This window comes from Otolemur garnettii, unplaced genomic scaffold (genome assembly GCF_000181295.1).
Source record: "Otolemur garnettii isolate 467f Iridium unplaced genomic scaffold, OtoGar3 scaffold00152, whole genome shotgun sequence".
NCBI classification, from domain to species: Eukaryota; Metazoa; Chordata; class Mammalia; order Primates; family Galagidae; genus Otolemur; species Otolemur garnettii.
Window position 1 is genome coordinate 774,848 of NW_003852547.1, and position 11,940 is coordinate 786,787.

Genomic DNA, 11,940 nt, shown 5'->3' on the forward strand with positions numbered 1-11,940 from the left:
GGGTCCTTGACCTGTGACTGCAGGGAACTGAACTCTGCAAACTGATGAGTGAGTGTTGTTTCAAGCCACTAAATTTGTGCTGACTTATTATGCAGCAAAAGAAAATCACTACAGCTGCTTTGTAGTTGAAAAATTGGATTTGCGGCTCCTTTTCTTATTTTATCTTTAAAAATTGAGGTAAAATGAAGATACATTGAAATGTATACAGACCTTAAGTGGACAACTCGATCTGTGGTAAATGTAGACCAGAAACATAATCAGCTCCTGAATGGAGATGCAGAGCACTTCCATCAGGCCCGAAGCTCCTTGAGCACCTTTGCAGTTATTCCCACCCTGTGGGGCGAATCCTTGACACCGTTAGTTAGAAGTGCGGAGCTTTATTTAAAGGGTCTTATACAGCACATGCTTTCTGCATCTGGCTGCTTCTGCGCACCAGGATGTTTTCGAGATTCATCCATTTTGTTGCTGCTTCCAGTGGTCCTGGGTATGGAGGCATCACTGCAGAGGGCAGGAGAAAGTAGGTGATGAGGGAAGGGGAAGACAACACATGGATTCAGTTGCTTAGAAGTGAAGGAAATGAGATCTGTGTGATGGGTTAATCCTTAGTGGAGTTAATACATGAAGGTTATTCATAGTAGAACGGATCCAACTCTCTGAGAGGAACTGGGAGCAAGGAAGAGACAGAAGGTCTAAGGAAGTTTCTATATGACTGAACCTGTGGAGACACTCATATTGCTACACCTGAATCTCTGGACCCACCTATGTGGGAAGTGTTAGCCCCAGTGAAGAGGTTGGGAGACCTTTTGCTTGAAATCATCTTCTTTCTTGGTGGAAGATAGGCAGTTCCTTCCTGGCAGGTTGCAGCTGTGGTCTGTGACTACCAGATACACCCACTTTGTTAGTAGCTAATTCTCTGATCACTAGATCAATATCTGTAGACTTAGAAATGGGGTTACTTTGTTTCTCCATAGAAGAATTTCTTTCTTCTCCCCACAAAGATAACATTGTCTAAAGTAGCATCAACCACGAGGCAGCATCTTGGTGTCTGATATATAATTTTTATTATAAATATAGAACTAATTTTGCAAATAATTGGGAAGTGGCATTAGCCAGACAAAATTAAATAACACAGCACATCACAGATGAGGGAAGGTATATACAGTCGTGTCAGGGTTTGAAAACCTTGAAAGAGGTACCTGAGTACATAGAATTTCCAACTGATTTTCTTGGGGAAGGCCTATTTGGTATATCCTGAGATCAAGTAGGCAATATTAAATAAAACCTTTCTGTTAGCCCCAAAGAGTTTACATCTGTGTAGAAGAAGGCTGGGTGGGGAGCTCTTCTTCCTTGCTTTTTATTCTACGGTATATTCATGGACCCCATGGGAAAAAGGGTAAATCTCAGAGGCTGTTCAAAATGCCCAGGGCTGTGTGTTATTAGCACCACCCCGCCAGGTCCTAACACCCTCCCACAGCCCTGTGTCCCAAGGGCATCAGCACCAGTGCAGCTTTCTCATTGTAAACAATGCCACCAGTGTGACTGAGAGGGCCCCATAGGTGCTCCCGCTTCTCAGGGACCAAATACATCTCAGCACAGGTGGCTTCCCGAGAAAGTGAGCAGGGCAGCCAGAAAGTGTGCAGGTAGAGATGCGGACTGGAATGGTAGCTGAGGGTTAGTCTGAAGTGCCTAGAAATGGAGTCTGGGGCTTTTCTAGCCATGGATGAGGGACGCCTCTTCTGATTTCTATTTGGAGCCCTGACAAAAAAGCCTTGGAGGCTCTTGAGCAAGGGACCTGAGGGATTGGGGTGACTTCTTTCACATAAAGCAGTTGGATTGGCTTACATGGCTACTCTAAGTAAAAATAACCCTTTTCACATAAATAAATAGTTACAAATATTAAAATGGTAGAATGTCTCAGACAAAAGGAAAAAAACCCCAATACCTGAAATTGTGCATTTTAAACCAATAGTTAAATAATCTCTGAAGAGGAGCTCTCTAATCCCCTTCCCACATTCCTTGCAGGTTGTGTCTATTAAAAGTTTGTTTCTCCCTAAGGCTGTGACCCCTCCCTCTTTAGCACTTTCTTGAATAAAGCCCATGAAAATATTAAAACAAAGTGCACTTTTGCATTTTCCATCAGGAATCACCTGTGGCTCTTGGCAAATAGTTTTCCTAGTTGCTTCTAGTGGGTTCTCTGGAGAGAGGTTTGCCAAAGTACTTAGTTAGATAAGCAGCAAGGTAATCAGACCTTGATCCTATAGAACCCCAAAGTGGACAAAGGTGTGGAATTTCCAAGGTCACTATTGGTTATATATTTGATTTTCCTGGGTGTGTTGGGCTCACAATAGGCTTTCTCTCTCTCTTTTTCTGGCACAAGTACTTCAGTGGAGAAGGACATACAAGTAGTCTCAAGATTGTGGCAAATTCAAATACTGATAGGACAGGATGGGGTGGGAAGAAATGAATTAGTACTGAATATATGAGTTTAAAACAAGTCCAGGTGGGAGGAATGGGGATAGGTGGGGAGGCTCTGGCACCTTCTGTCCTAAGTTGGCTTTGTCAAAATTCAATGACTGGGAAGGTGAGGTTTCTTAGGACTCCCGAATGTACCTTTTCACGCGTTGACATTGAAGGGAGGGGCTATGATCAGGCAGTCAAGAGGTGTATATCAGGGGAGAAAGGGGGGAGACTTTCCCCTTTTCCCCTGAGGGTAATTCTTCTCCTAGTGATGAGGGTGAGAGACTTGGACATCAGCAGTGCAGAGAGCAGGCCAGGTCGTATTACTTCTTTTTTACTTCTGAATAAACTGTCTCTGTGGCCGTTGGGGATGGGGAGGCTGAATTTGGTTCTGTTGGTTTTTGGGCTTTGAAATTCAGAGAAGAATAGAAAATTTCATTGATCTGAAAAGGAGGAACAGTGATCAGTTAAGTCAGTGTCATGACTCAGGGCCTCACCTTTGCTCAGTGAGATTCAGCACCAGGGCCTGTCACCATTTTGAAAGTCTGAGATTTGCAGAAGGGCTCTTGCTACCCATCCTCTGCTTGCTGACACTCTGATGAATGATCATTAGAAGAGACACATTAAAGTGGCATTTGTGCAACAGAATATGATAATAAATCCATAAATCCATATAACAATATGGATAAACAATATGAAACTCACAAAAGAACATTGAATGAGAGAAGTCACAAATAAGGATGTGCCGTATTTCTCATGTATGGAAGAGCAAAACCAGGCAAAACTCATCTGGAGCACTGGACGTCAGAATGGTGGTTTCTGGATTTGCTGCTTACATGGGTGTGTTTAACTTGTGAAAGATCATACCCTGAGAAATGTAATTATGATTTAGCTCTTTTCAGTATACATGTGTAGTCTATTGAAAGGTTAAAATGAGAAAAATCCTATAAAATTGATATAAAATAAAGGATCCATTAGAATGGAAATTATCCTTTTGACAGTAAGGACAGGGTCAGGCTGAAGGTAGAGGAGGGAGAAGGATTTAGTGTCCTCCTTCTGGCCGTGGTGCTGAGTGCTCTACACATGTTAAATTCCTTAATCCCTTCACCTTGTCTTTGATGTAGGCAAAATGCCCATTTTACAGATGGCACAGCTGAGGGTCAAAGAGGTTAAGTTATTTGCCCAGAGTTACTAAGAGCCATAGCTAGTATTTGACACAGGATGGAGATCATTCCAATGTGCACATTCTTGTTGTGAGGTAGACTTGTGGGAGTGATTACCATGAGTTGTCACACTAAAACCTTTAGCCCAAATTTGATCTCACATTTGTGTCTTCAAGAATAACCAATTTTGTACAGAATCATTTCCATGAGAAAATGAGTAGTAACACTGGTTGCGCTTACATTGTCGGGTAAGATGTCTGAGTGGTCCTCACCTGGGGAAGCAAAAAATTAGTTACTAATCCATGGAAATGCACTGACATAAGCCCTGGTGATTTCTAGCTGAAGGAGGTGGCAGGTAGTGGCAGTGGTAGTGGTTTGGCATGGGAAGGTAGCCCATTGTCAGTTAAGGAATTTGCTTCCATCTGAGTCTGAGACCCAATCACAGTAGCATTAGAGGAGGGCAGGGGTAAAGGCACTGTCCACTTCTGAAGGTTGAGTTCATAAGGCCTTGACTTTTGCCCAGATATGTTTCTCAGCAATATGCTCCAGTGGCAAGGAGGGGCATTGAGGTACACAACCCAGAGCACCCAAAAGACAAGGAAAGTCTCACCATGGGAGAATGCCCACATCTGTAATAGAGGCAGGAGGGGGAAGGAGTAAGGACCAGGCGATGGCTCCTGGGAACATCTGGGAACATGGGATCTTACTCAGGCTTGCCTGGCCTAGGTGGAAGTAGCCTTTCTGGTGGCGCTATGTTGAGGAAGGGTGTGAGGACCTGTGCCAATTTAAGATTGGGAAATGGAGAGACCCTCTGTAAAAATTCAGAAGTAGCCTAGATATGGTAGCACATGCCTGTAGTCCCAGCTACTTGGGAGGCTGAGGCAGGAGGACTGCTTGACCCCAGGAGTTTGAGGTTGCAGTGAGCTACAATGATGCCACTGCTCTACAGCCTGGGTCACAGACCTAGACTTTGTCTCAAAAAAGAAAAAAATAAATAAATTGAGAAGGGAAGGAGTGTTTTGGGGATCCAGGATTCCCTGCCAGAGCAGGACACACGGTGGAACAGATCAGTTCTCACTGAGTGAGTGGTTTTACTTACTGTGGTTGGAGGCTGAGGATTTGTGCTCTGTGAGATCATGCTGGTCGCTTGCCCTAAATAAATATCAGACACTGTGACTGCTATTCCCAAGCACAGGATCCTTGCTCCCTGAGTTATGGAGGACACTGTGAGTAGTCAATTTCTCCATGTTCAGTCATACCATGTTGCTATTGCCTTTCCTGTTAGGAACCCATCCGTCTAACCATCATCTCTTCTGGTGTTTACTCTTTTCCTGTTTGCTGGATGTTCACTTTTAGCTCCATTCTTTATTAACTGTTTCTGTGCCTTCTTCTACCCTAAGAGTTTTCCTAATTTGTTTTCCAGGGGTAGATTCTGGTTTTCATTTGTTTGACTTTTTCTATTGTCTGAAGGGATTTGGTAGTTTGTCTTTTCCTTAGGTTCTCCTCCTGTCCTGTTCCTCCTCCCCCTGCCACTGTGGTCAGTGGAGCACAGGACTTGCTTTCTCCTGCTGCTTCTTTCTTTTTCTCATTTATTTTCTTCTTGGACCTTGGCTTCCCTGAGTGGGGACCATAGGAACATAATTGGGTCTGTTCCTCTAGACTATATGGGGATTGGAACAGCCATGTCCACGAGACAAAGGGGTGCAGGGAGCACGGACACCAGGGAAGAAGAGACCAGCAGGAATTAGTGCCGAGAAGCAAGAGTTTAGCAGGAGGAGGAGATCCAGGCGCAGAGACAGGTGTAGAACGTCTTTCCCTCTCCCAAGCATGGCAGTTAGCCTTGGAGGAAACCCAACAAGAGGAAAGGCATCATACCTTCTACTTGTGGAACTCAGAAAGTATGCTAGGGCTGCCATCAGAGCCACCCCGGCCAGTACTCCAATCACAATGCCAACTACGGCCCCCATTGAGAGGCCAGGAGAACTTTCTTTCACTGGAGCATCTGCATAGGAAAAGAGGAGAAGGAAGGAAGGCGAAATTATTTCACAGTGGAGGTCCCCCGGGAAACAACTCTCAGTATGAAGTACTCTCTACTTGTTCCTTCAAGGAATCCTTTTGTGTGTGTGGTGGAGGGAAAAAGCTGCTGAGAGGTGATTAGCCAACTACATCCTTGCCATTTTTTCCCTCTCACCATGTTACTAGGTTGGTGATCATTCTTTGGACAATTCCATCCTGGGCTTTCTGCACTCAGACATTTCTAAAGGCTTTGAAATGTGAGAAAAACTCACTGTGGGTTTTGTACATGTTTACAACTTAACGCATCTCTGTGGTTACATTTTTTTTCTCAGTGTCTCAGAGCCACAAATATGATGCTCTCAGGTCCCTATGGCAGGGATTTAGTTGACAGAAGGCACAGGCCAGTGCACTCTAAGTTCACCACTTCATTTACACAAAGTCCTTGCTTCCTGCGGGCTCCCAGCAGAGGTACATGTAGACCTAATTCCACCAGACCCTGTTTTTCTCTACTGGGTGACTGTCTTGAAGACTCCCTATCTGCCTTGCAGAAACTCCCTTAGAACCACACCATAACCTGACACTTCCTTCTCTTTCTCCCACATAGGCATCAAATCTGCAGTGTGGTCTGAGGGCTCTCCCAGGTTTCTCCCACTCCTGCCCTACTCTCCCTCATAGACATTATCCCCATTAAATTATCTTGCATGTATATCTGCATAAAATACCTTTTGCATCTGTTTCTTCCTTATTTCTATTGCAACCATTTGGGGCTTAGCTCTCACCAGTCATCTTGAGACTGATGATTAGTTCACTACTGTTGTGGGTACTTACTATGTGCCAGGCTCTATGCTAAGTACTTTCTGTTTGTCTCATTCGATTTAACAATATCCCTGTTAGGGATACATTGTTTCCATTTTAAGAGTAAAAAATGGAGGCTTAGAGTGGTGAAAAACTTAACCAAAGTTACAGGGCTGGTGAGAGGTAGATCTTGGATTTAACTCTAGCTAGGACTGTCTGACTTCAAGGCTAAGGGTAATAGCAATAGTAACAGCTATTATTAGTAATTATTAACAGTAACAGCTAATATTTATGAAACATTTCCTCTGTGTGTGGCATTTTGCTGCAGGTTTAATTGATTATTACATTAAGTCCTTAAAACAGTTGCATGAAGCAGTATCTATTACAACTTTTGGTTGAGTAATCTGAGGATCAGAGAAGTTAAAAATCTTGTGCAAGAAATTTATAATTGTAAATGCATTAAAAATGAAGAAAGCTCTTAAATAATCCTAACTTTACAACTTAAAATGAAGAAAAAGAACAAGTTAAACCCAAAGATAGTGAATAAAGGAAATAATAAAGACTAGAGTGCTGTTAAATAGAATGGAAAACAATAGAGAAAGTTGATTCTTCAAACAAGATCAAAATAATTGACAACCTTTAACTAGATTGACTGTGAAAGAAAGAGAGAAGATTCAAATTACTAAAATTGGAAAATTAAAACGAAACCATTAGAACCAATTCTATAAGAATAGTGATTATTCAAGTTCTAGGAATAACTATATGCCAAGAATTGGATAACTAGGTGAAATGGACAAATTCTTAGAAACATAAAACCTGCTAAGATGGAATCATGGAGGAATAAAAAATCTGAATGGGTCTATAACCAGTAATAAAATTGAATCAATAAAAGCATTGGACAAAATTTAATATCCTTTCATGATAACAGCACTCTAACTAGGAATAAAAGTAAACAATCTCACCATGGAATACTATGCAGCCATTAAGAAGGATGGAGACTTTACATCCTTCATGTTCACATGGATGGAGCTGGAGAATGTTCTTCTGAGCAAAGTATCACAAGAATGGAGGAAAAAGTATCCAATGTACACACCCCTATTATGAAACTAATTTATACCTTTTATATGAAAGCTATAACCAAATAGCCTAAGAATATGGGGGGGAAGGAGGAGGGAGGGAATGGGTGGAGGGAGGGGGTTTGGAGGGATCACTTCTGAGGTTTATCTTATAGGGGTACAGGTGAAACTTTCTAAGAGTAGAATGTGAACGTTTTAAAGCAATAACTGAGAAAATGACATGAAGGCTGTGTTGAGCAGTTTGATGGAAGTATTTCAGATTGCATGTGAAAACCCTACACTGTACCCCAGAAGTGCATTAATGTACATAGTTACCATTCAATAAAAAAAAAAAAGAAGTAAACAATCTCAACAGATGATAAAGGCCAAATATGAAAATACTACAGCTAACACCATACTCAGCTGTGAAAGACTGAAAAATTTCCTTTAAGGTCAAGAACAAGACAAGGATGCCTGCTTTTGCCACTTCCATTCAATATAGCTTTGGAAGTCCTGGCTAGAGGAATTAGGTAAAAAGGAAAAAAGCATCCAAATTGGAAAGAAGTAAAATTACCTCTGCTTGCAGATTACATGAATTTTTAAGTAGAAAACCCTAAAAATTCCACAAAAACACTGTTAGAACTAATAATAAGTTCAGGAAACTGCAAGATACAAAATCAACATGTAAAAATCAGTTGCGTGAGAGAAAAAATCTAAAGGAAATTAAGAACAAAATTCTATTTACAAGAATTAAAAAAAAATAAAATATAAAATATTTAGAAATAGGCTCAGCGCCTGTAGATCAGTGGTTAGGGCGCCAGCCACATACACTGAGGCTGGCGGGTTTGAACCTGGCCTAAGCCTGCTAAACAACAATGGCAACTATAACAAAAAAATAGCCAAGCATTGTGGTGGGTGCCTGTAGTCCCAGCTACTTGGGAGGCTGAGGCAAGAGAAATGCGTAAGCCTAAGAGTTTGAGGTTGCTGTGAGCTGTGACACTGTGACATTCTACTGAGGGCAACATAGTGAGACTCTGTCTCAAAAAAACAAAACAAACAAACAAACAAAAAAAACTTAGGAATAAACTTAACGAAAAATGTGAAAAACTTACATCCTGAAAACTACAAAACATTGCTAAAAGAAATTAAAGACATAAATAAATGGAAAAGATGTCCTGTTCTCATGGATTAAAAGATGTAATATTGTTAAGATGACAGTACTACCCAAGGTGAATTACATATTATTTCATGCAGTTCCATCAGAATTCCAGTGATAATTTTTGCAGAAGTAGAAAAATCCATTCTAAAATTCATATGGAATCTTAGGGCACCCTGAATAGCTAAAACAATCTTGAAAAAGTAAAGTTGAGGGCCCACACTTCCTTATTTCAAAATTCAGTACAAAGCTACAGTAATCAAAACAATTTGGCACTGACGTAAAGCAAGATAGACTAACCAAGGCAATAGAATAGTGAGCCCAGAAATACATATATGGCCAAAATGGCTTTTGACAAAGGTGCCAAGACTATTTGATGGGGGAAAGGATACTCTTTTCAATAAATGGTGTTGAGAAAACTGGATATCCTTGTGAAAGAATGAAGTTGAATCTTTACCTAACACCATATACAAAAATTAACTAAAAATTGAACTCCACTAAATGTGGGGCTAAAACTATAAAAGTGTTTCAAGGGTGAAAGCTTCATATCATTGGATTTGGCATGATTTATTGGCTAAGACACCAAAATCATAGGCAACAAAAGAAAAACTAGACAAATTGGACTTCATAAAAATTAAAAACTTTTGTGCATCAAAGAATGTTTTCAAGAAAGTAAAAAGACCACTTATCGAATGGAGAAAATACATGAAAATCATATATCTGATAAGGGATTAATATCCAGAATACATTAAGAACTAATGCAACTCAACAACAACCACAAAACCCCAAACAACTCAATAGAAAAATGGGCAAAGCACTTGAACAGACATTTCTCCAATAGCAATCATCAGGGAAGTGCAAATAAACTCCAGTGCTACACCACCTCATGTGCCATAAGTTGGCTAACAAAAAAACCCCAGAAAACAAATGTTTTTAAGGACATAGAGATATTGGAACTCTTGTGCGTTGTTGGTATTAATGTAAAATGGTACAGCCATTGTACAAAATGATATGGTGGTTCCTCAAAAAACTAAACTGAGACTCACCATTTAATCCAGCAATTCCTCTTTGGGGTATATCCCTAAACAAACTGAAAGCAGGGATTTGAATAGATACTTGTACACCCATGTTCACAGCAGCATTATTCACAATAGCCACAAGATGGGAGCAACCTAAGCGTTCATAGATGTATGAATGAATAAACAAAATGTGGTATATCTATAAAATGGAATATTATTCATTATTAAAAAGCAATAACACATGGATGGATCTTGAAGACATTACGCTAGGTGAAGTAAGCCAGACAAAAAAGACAAATGCCTTTTGTTTCACTCATATGAGAGGTACTTAGAATAGTCAAATATATAGTTATCAGGGGCTGGGGAGTAGGTAGTTATTGTTTATTGGGTACCCAGTTTTAGTACTGGGTAGGATGGAAAAGTTCTGGGGTTCTGGAAATAGATAGTGATGATAGTTGAACAACATTATAAATGTACTTAGTAGCACAGAACTATCCACATAAAAATGGATAAGACGCTAAATTTTGTTATGCATATTTACTCCCTATCTGTACTGTATCTCAGGGGAGAACCTGGGATTTGCTGTGCCCAGGACATAGACTGGGAAAGAAAATTTCTTCTTGACTGTTCTTTGAAACCCCACTAGATTCCACCCTAAAACTTTCTGCTAATGCTACATCTATCTACTTACCTGAGACTATGATCTTCATGACCGAGGTCCTATTGAGGCCTGTGGCTGAGTTATGGGCATGGCAGGTGTAGGACCCACTATCCTTTGCAGTGATTCTGGGGATAAAGAGCTCTTGTGTGGCTTGCTGGGAACTCCCATTGATAAGCCAAGAATACTGTGCAGGTGGGTTTGAGTCCGAATGGCAGGAGAGGCTGAGGTTTGCCCCTGAACTGTAAGATGCCTCTGGAGGGGAAATGGTGGGGGCATCAGGGCCATCTGGACAAAGAGAATAAAACCAGATGTGATGTCATCAGAGGGAAGGAGAAATTCTTTCTCTGCAGAGGGTTTCTCTCTGAGCTATGTCCCAACCCTTATAAAAAGTCCCACCCCTACCCCCTGTGCTCACTGAGCCTGGGGGAGACATTTACCCGTTTCTCCATCAAGGGTTGTTGACCCTGAGCCTCCCAGGACAGGAGCAGCCCTCTCTCCTCTTCTTGCTTAGGACTGGGCCTGCCTGAGTTTGGCAGAAGCAGGAAGTCATGGCCAGCCTGGGTGCCCGGGAGTGAGGGTCTGTGTACTTGGACCTGAGAGGGACTAAGTACCCTGGGTCTGGCTGTGTTAATTGGGCTGGCAGCCTGGGCCACGAAGGACCAGAGATACTCACAGAGAACATTCAAGGTGAAGGGGTCACTGTGGTTGGTGCTCTCTGGGGTCTGTATTTCACACACAAAATGTCCTGAGTCATCCCTTGTGACATCAAATAAAGTGAGAGTCCTGTTATCCGGGGACAGCTGCAGTCTGGGACTGATTGGGAGGTTCTGATTGTTTAGCCACCACAGGTAGGTCACGTCCTGAGCTGCTGGTTCACAGGTTAATGCCACAGAGTCTTTGTTCTCCACGGGGTTGGAGTTGTTGCTTGTGATGGAAGGTCTGGGTAACTCCACTGTGCACATAACAGAGAGAGGGTTGCCCTGTGTGGTGCTTTTGATTCCTCCAAAGGCGTCTTTCAATTACAGATGGCATTTCTTCACCTCTCAGCCAACCTTAGTCCTTAAAAGACCAAGGCACATGTGTGTGTGTCACAGACAAATGTGTGAGGATCTGAGGGTCAGGGAATGTGACGTGGCCTGCTTTGTCTGGGAGACTCACAGACTTTCTCAAGTATGAATTAAGCCCCAGCTTTAGGTTATGGACAGACACAGGACTGGGAGTCAGACATTCCCTGGCGCCTCTCCTGGCCCTTCCCTGGCCTCTGACTGCCTGAGTATCCTCAGGACATGTGGGTGCTGAGTCCCTTCCAGCTACATGCTCAGCTGAGGGGCGTTTTCTCTCAGGCCTCAGTATATAAGGACGTCCTAGAGCTGGGTGACGCTGGGTGATATTTGGGAAGAAATAACACAGGGCGACAGGAGCAGGTCTGGGGGTCAGCAGAGTTCTCAGGCCCCAGGGACTGGAGAAGGGCAGTTTGCTCAGGTGTTGATGGGCACAGAGATTCAGTTTGGAAGAGAAGAGGTCTATGGATGGATGGTGGTGATGACAGCAGGACAGTGTGGGTGCACTTAATGCCACTAGACTGTCCACTGAAAAGGATTAAGGTAAAATTTATGTT

The 11,940-nt window shown here is 42.2% G+C and overlaps 1 protein-coding gene across 5 annotated transcripts in view; it reads right to left on the bottom strand.

Annotated features, from left to right (window-relative positions):
• Positions 1 to 210: 210 nt before the first annotated feature.
• The window catches only part of LOC100952349 (carcinoembryonic antigen-related cell adhesion molecule 5-like), a 32,982-nt gene continuing 21,252 nt past the window's right edge, over positions 211 to 11,940 (bottom strand). The window contains exons 4-10 of one of the 5 annotated variants that reach the window (XM_023518985.1): positions 10,996 to 11,274; positions 10,353 to 10,607; positions 5,496 to 5,622; positions 4,720 to 4,772; positions 3,861 to 3,892; positions 2,955 to 3,052; positions 211 to 498 (exon numbers count right to left, since the gene is read on the bottom strand). In XM_023518985.1, the coding sequence (XP_023374753.1) occupies positions 2,987 to 3,052; positions 3,861 to 3,892; positions 4,720 to 4,772; positions 5,496 to 5,622; positions 10,353 to 10,607; positions 10,996 to 11,274 (812 nt within the window). In that variant the 3' untranslated portion in view covers positions 211 to 498; positions 2,955 to 2,986. Of the gene's footprint in view, positions 499 to 2,686; positions 3,053 to 3,860; positions 3,893 to 4,574; positions 5,623 to 10,352; positions 10,608 to 10,995; positions 11,275 to 11,940 lie in introns of those variants that run through there. The other 4 variants (XM_023518983.1, XM_023518984.1, XR_002775675.1 and 1 more) reach the window with 4 other exon arrangements.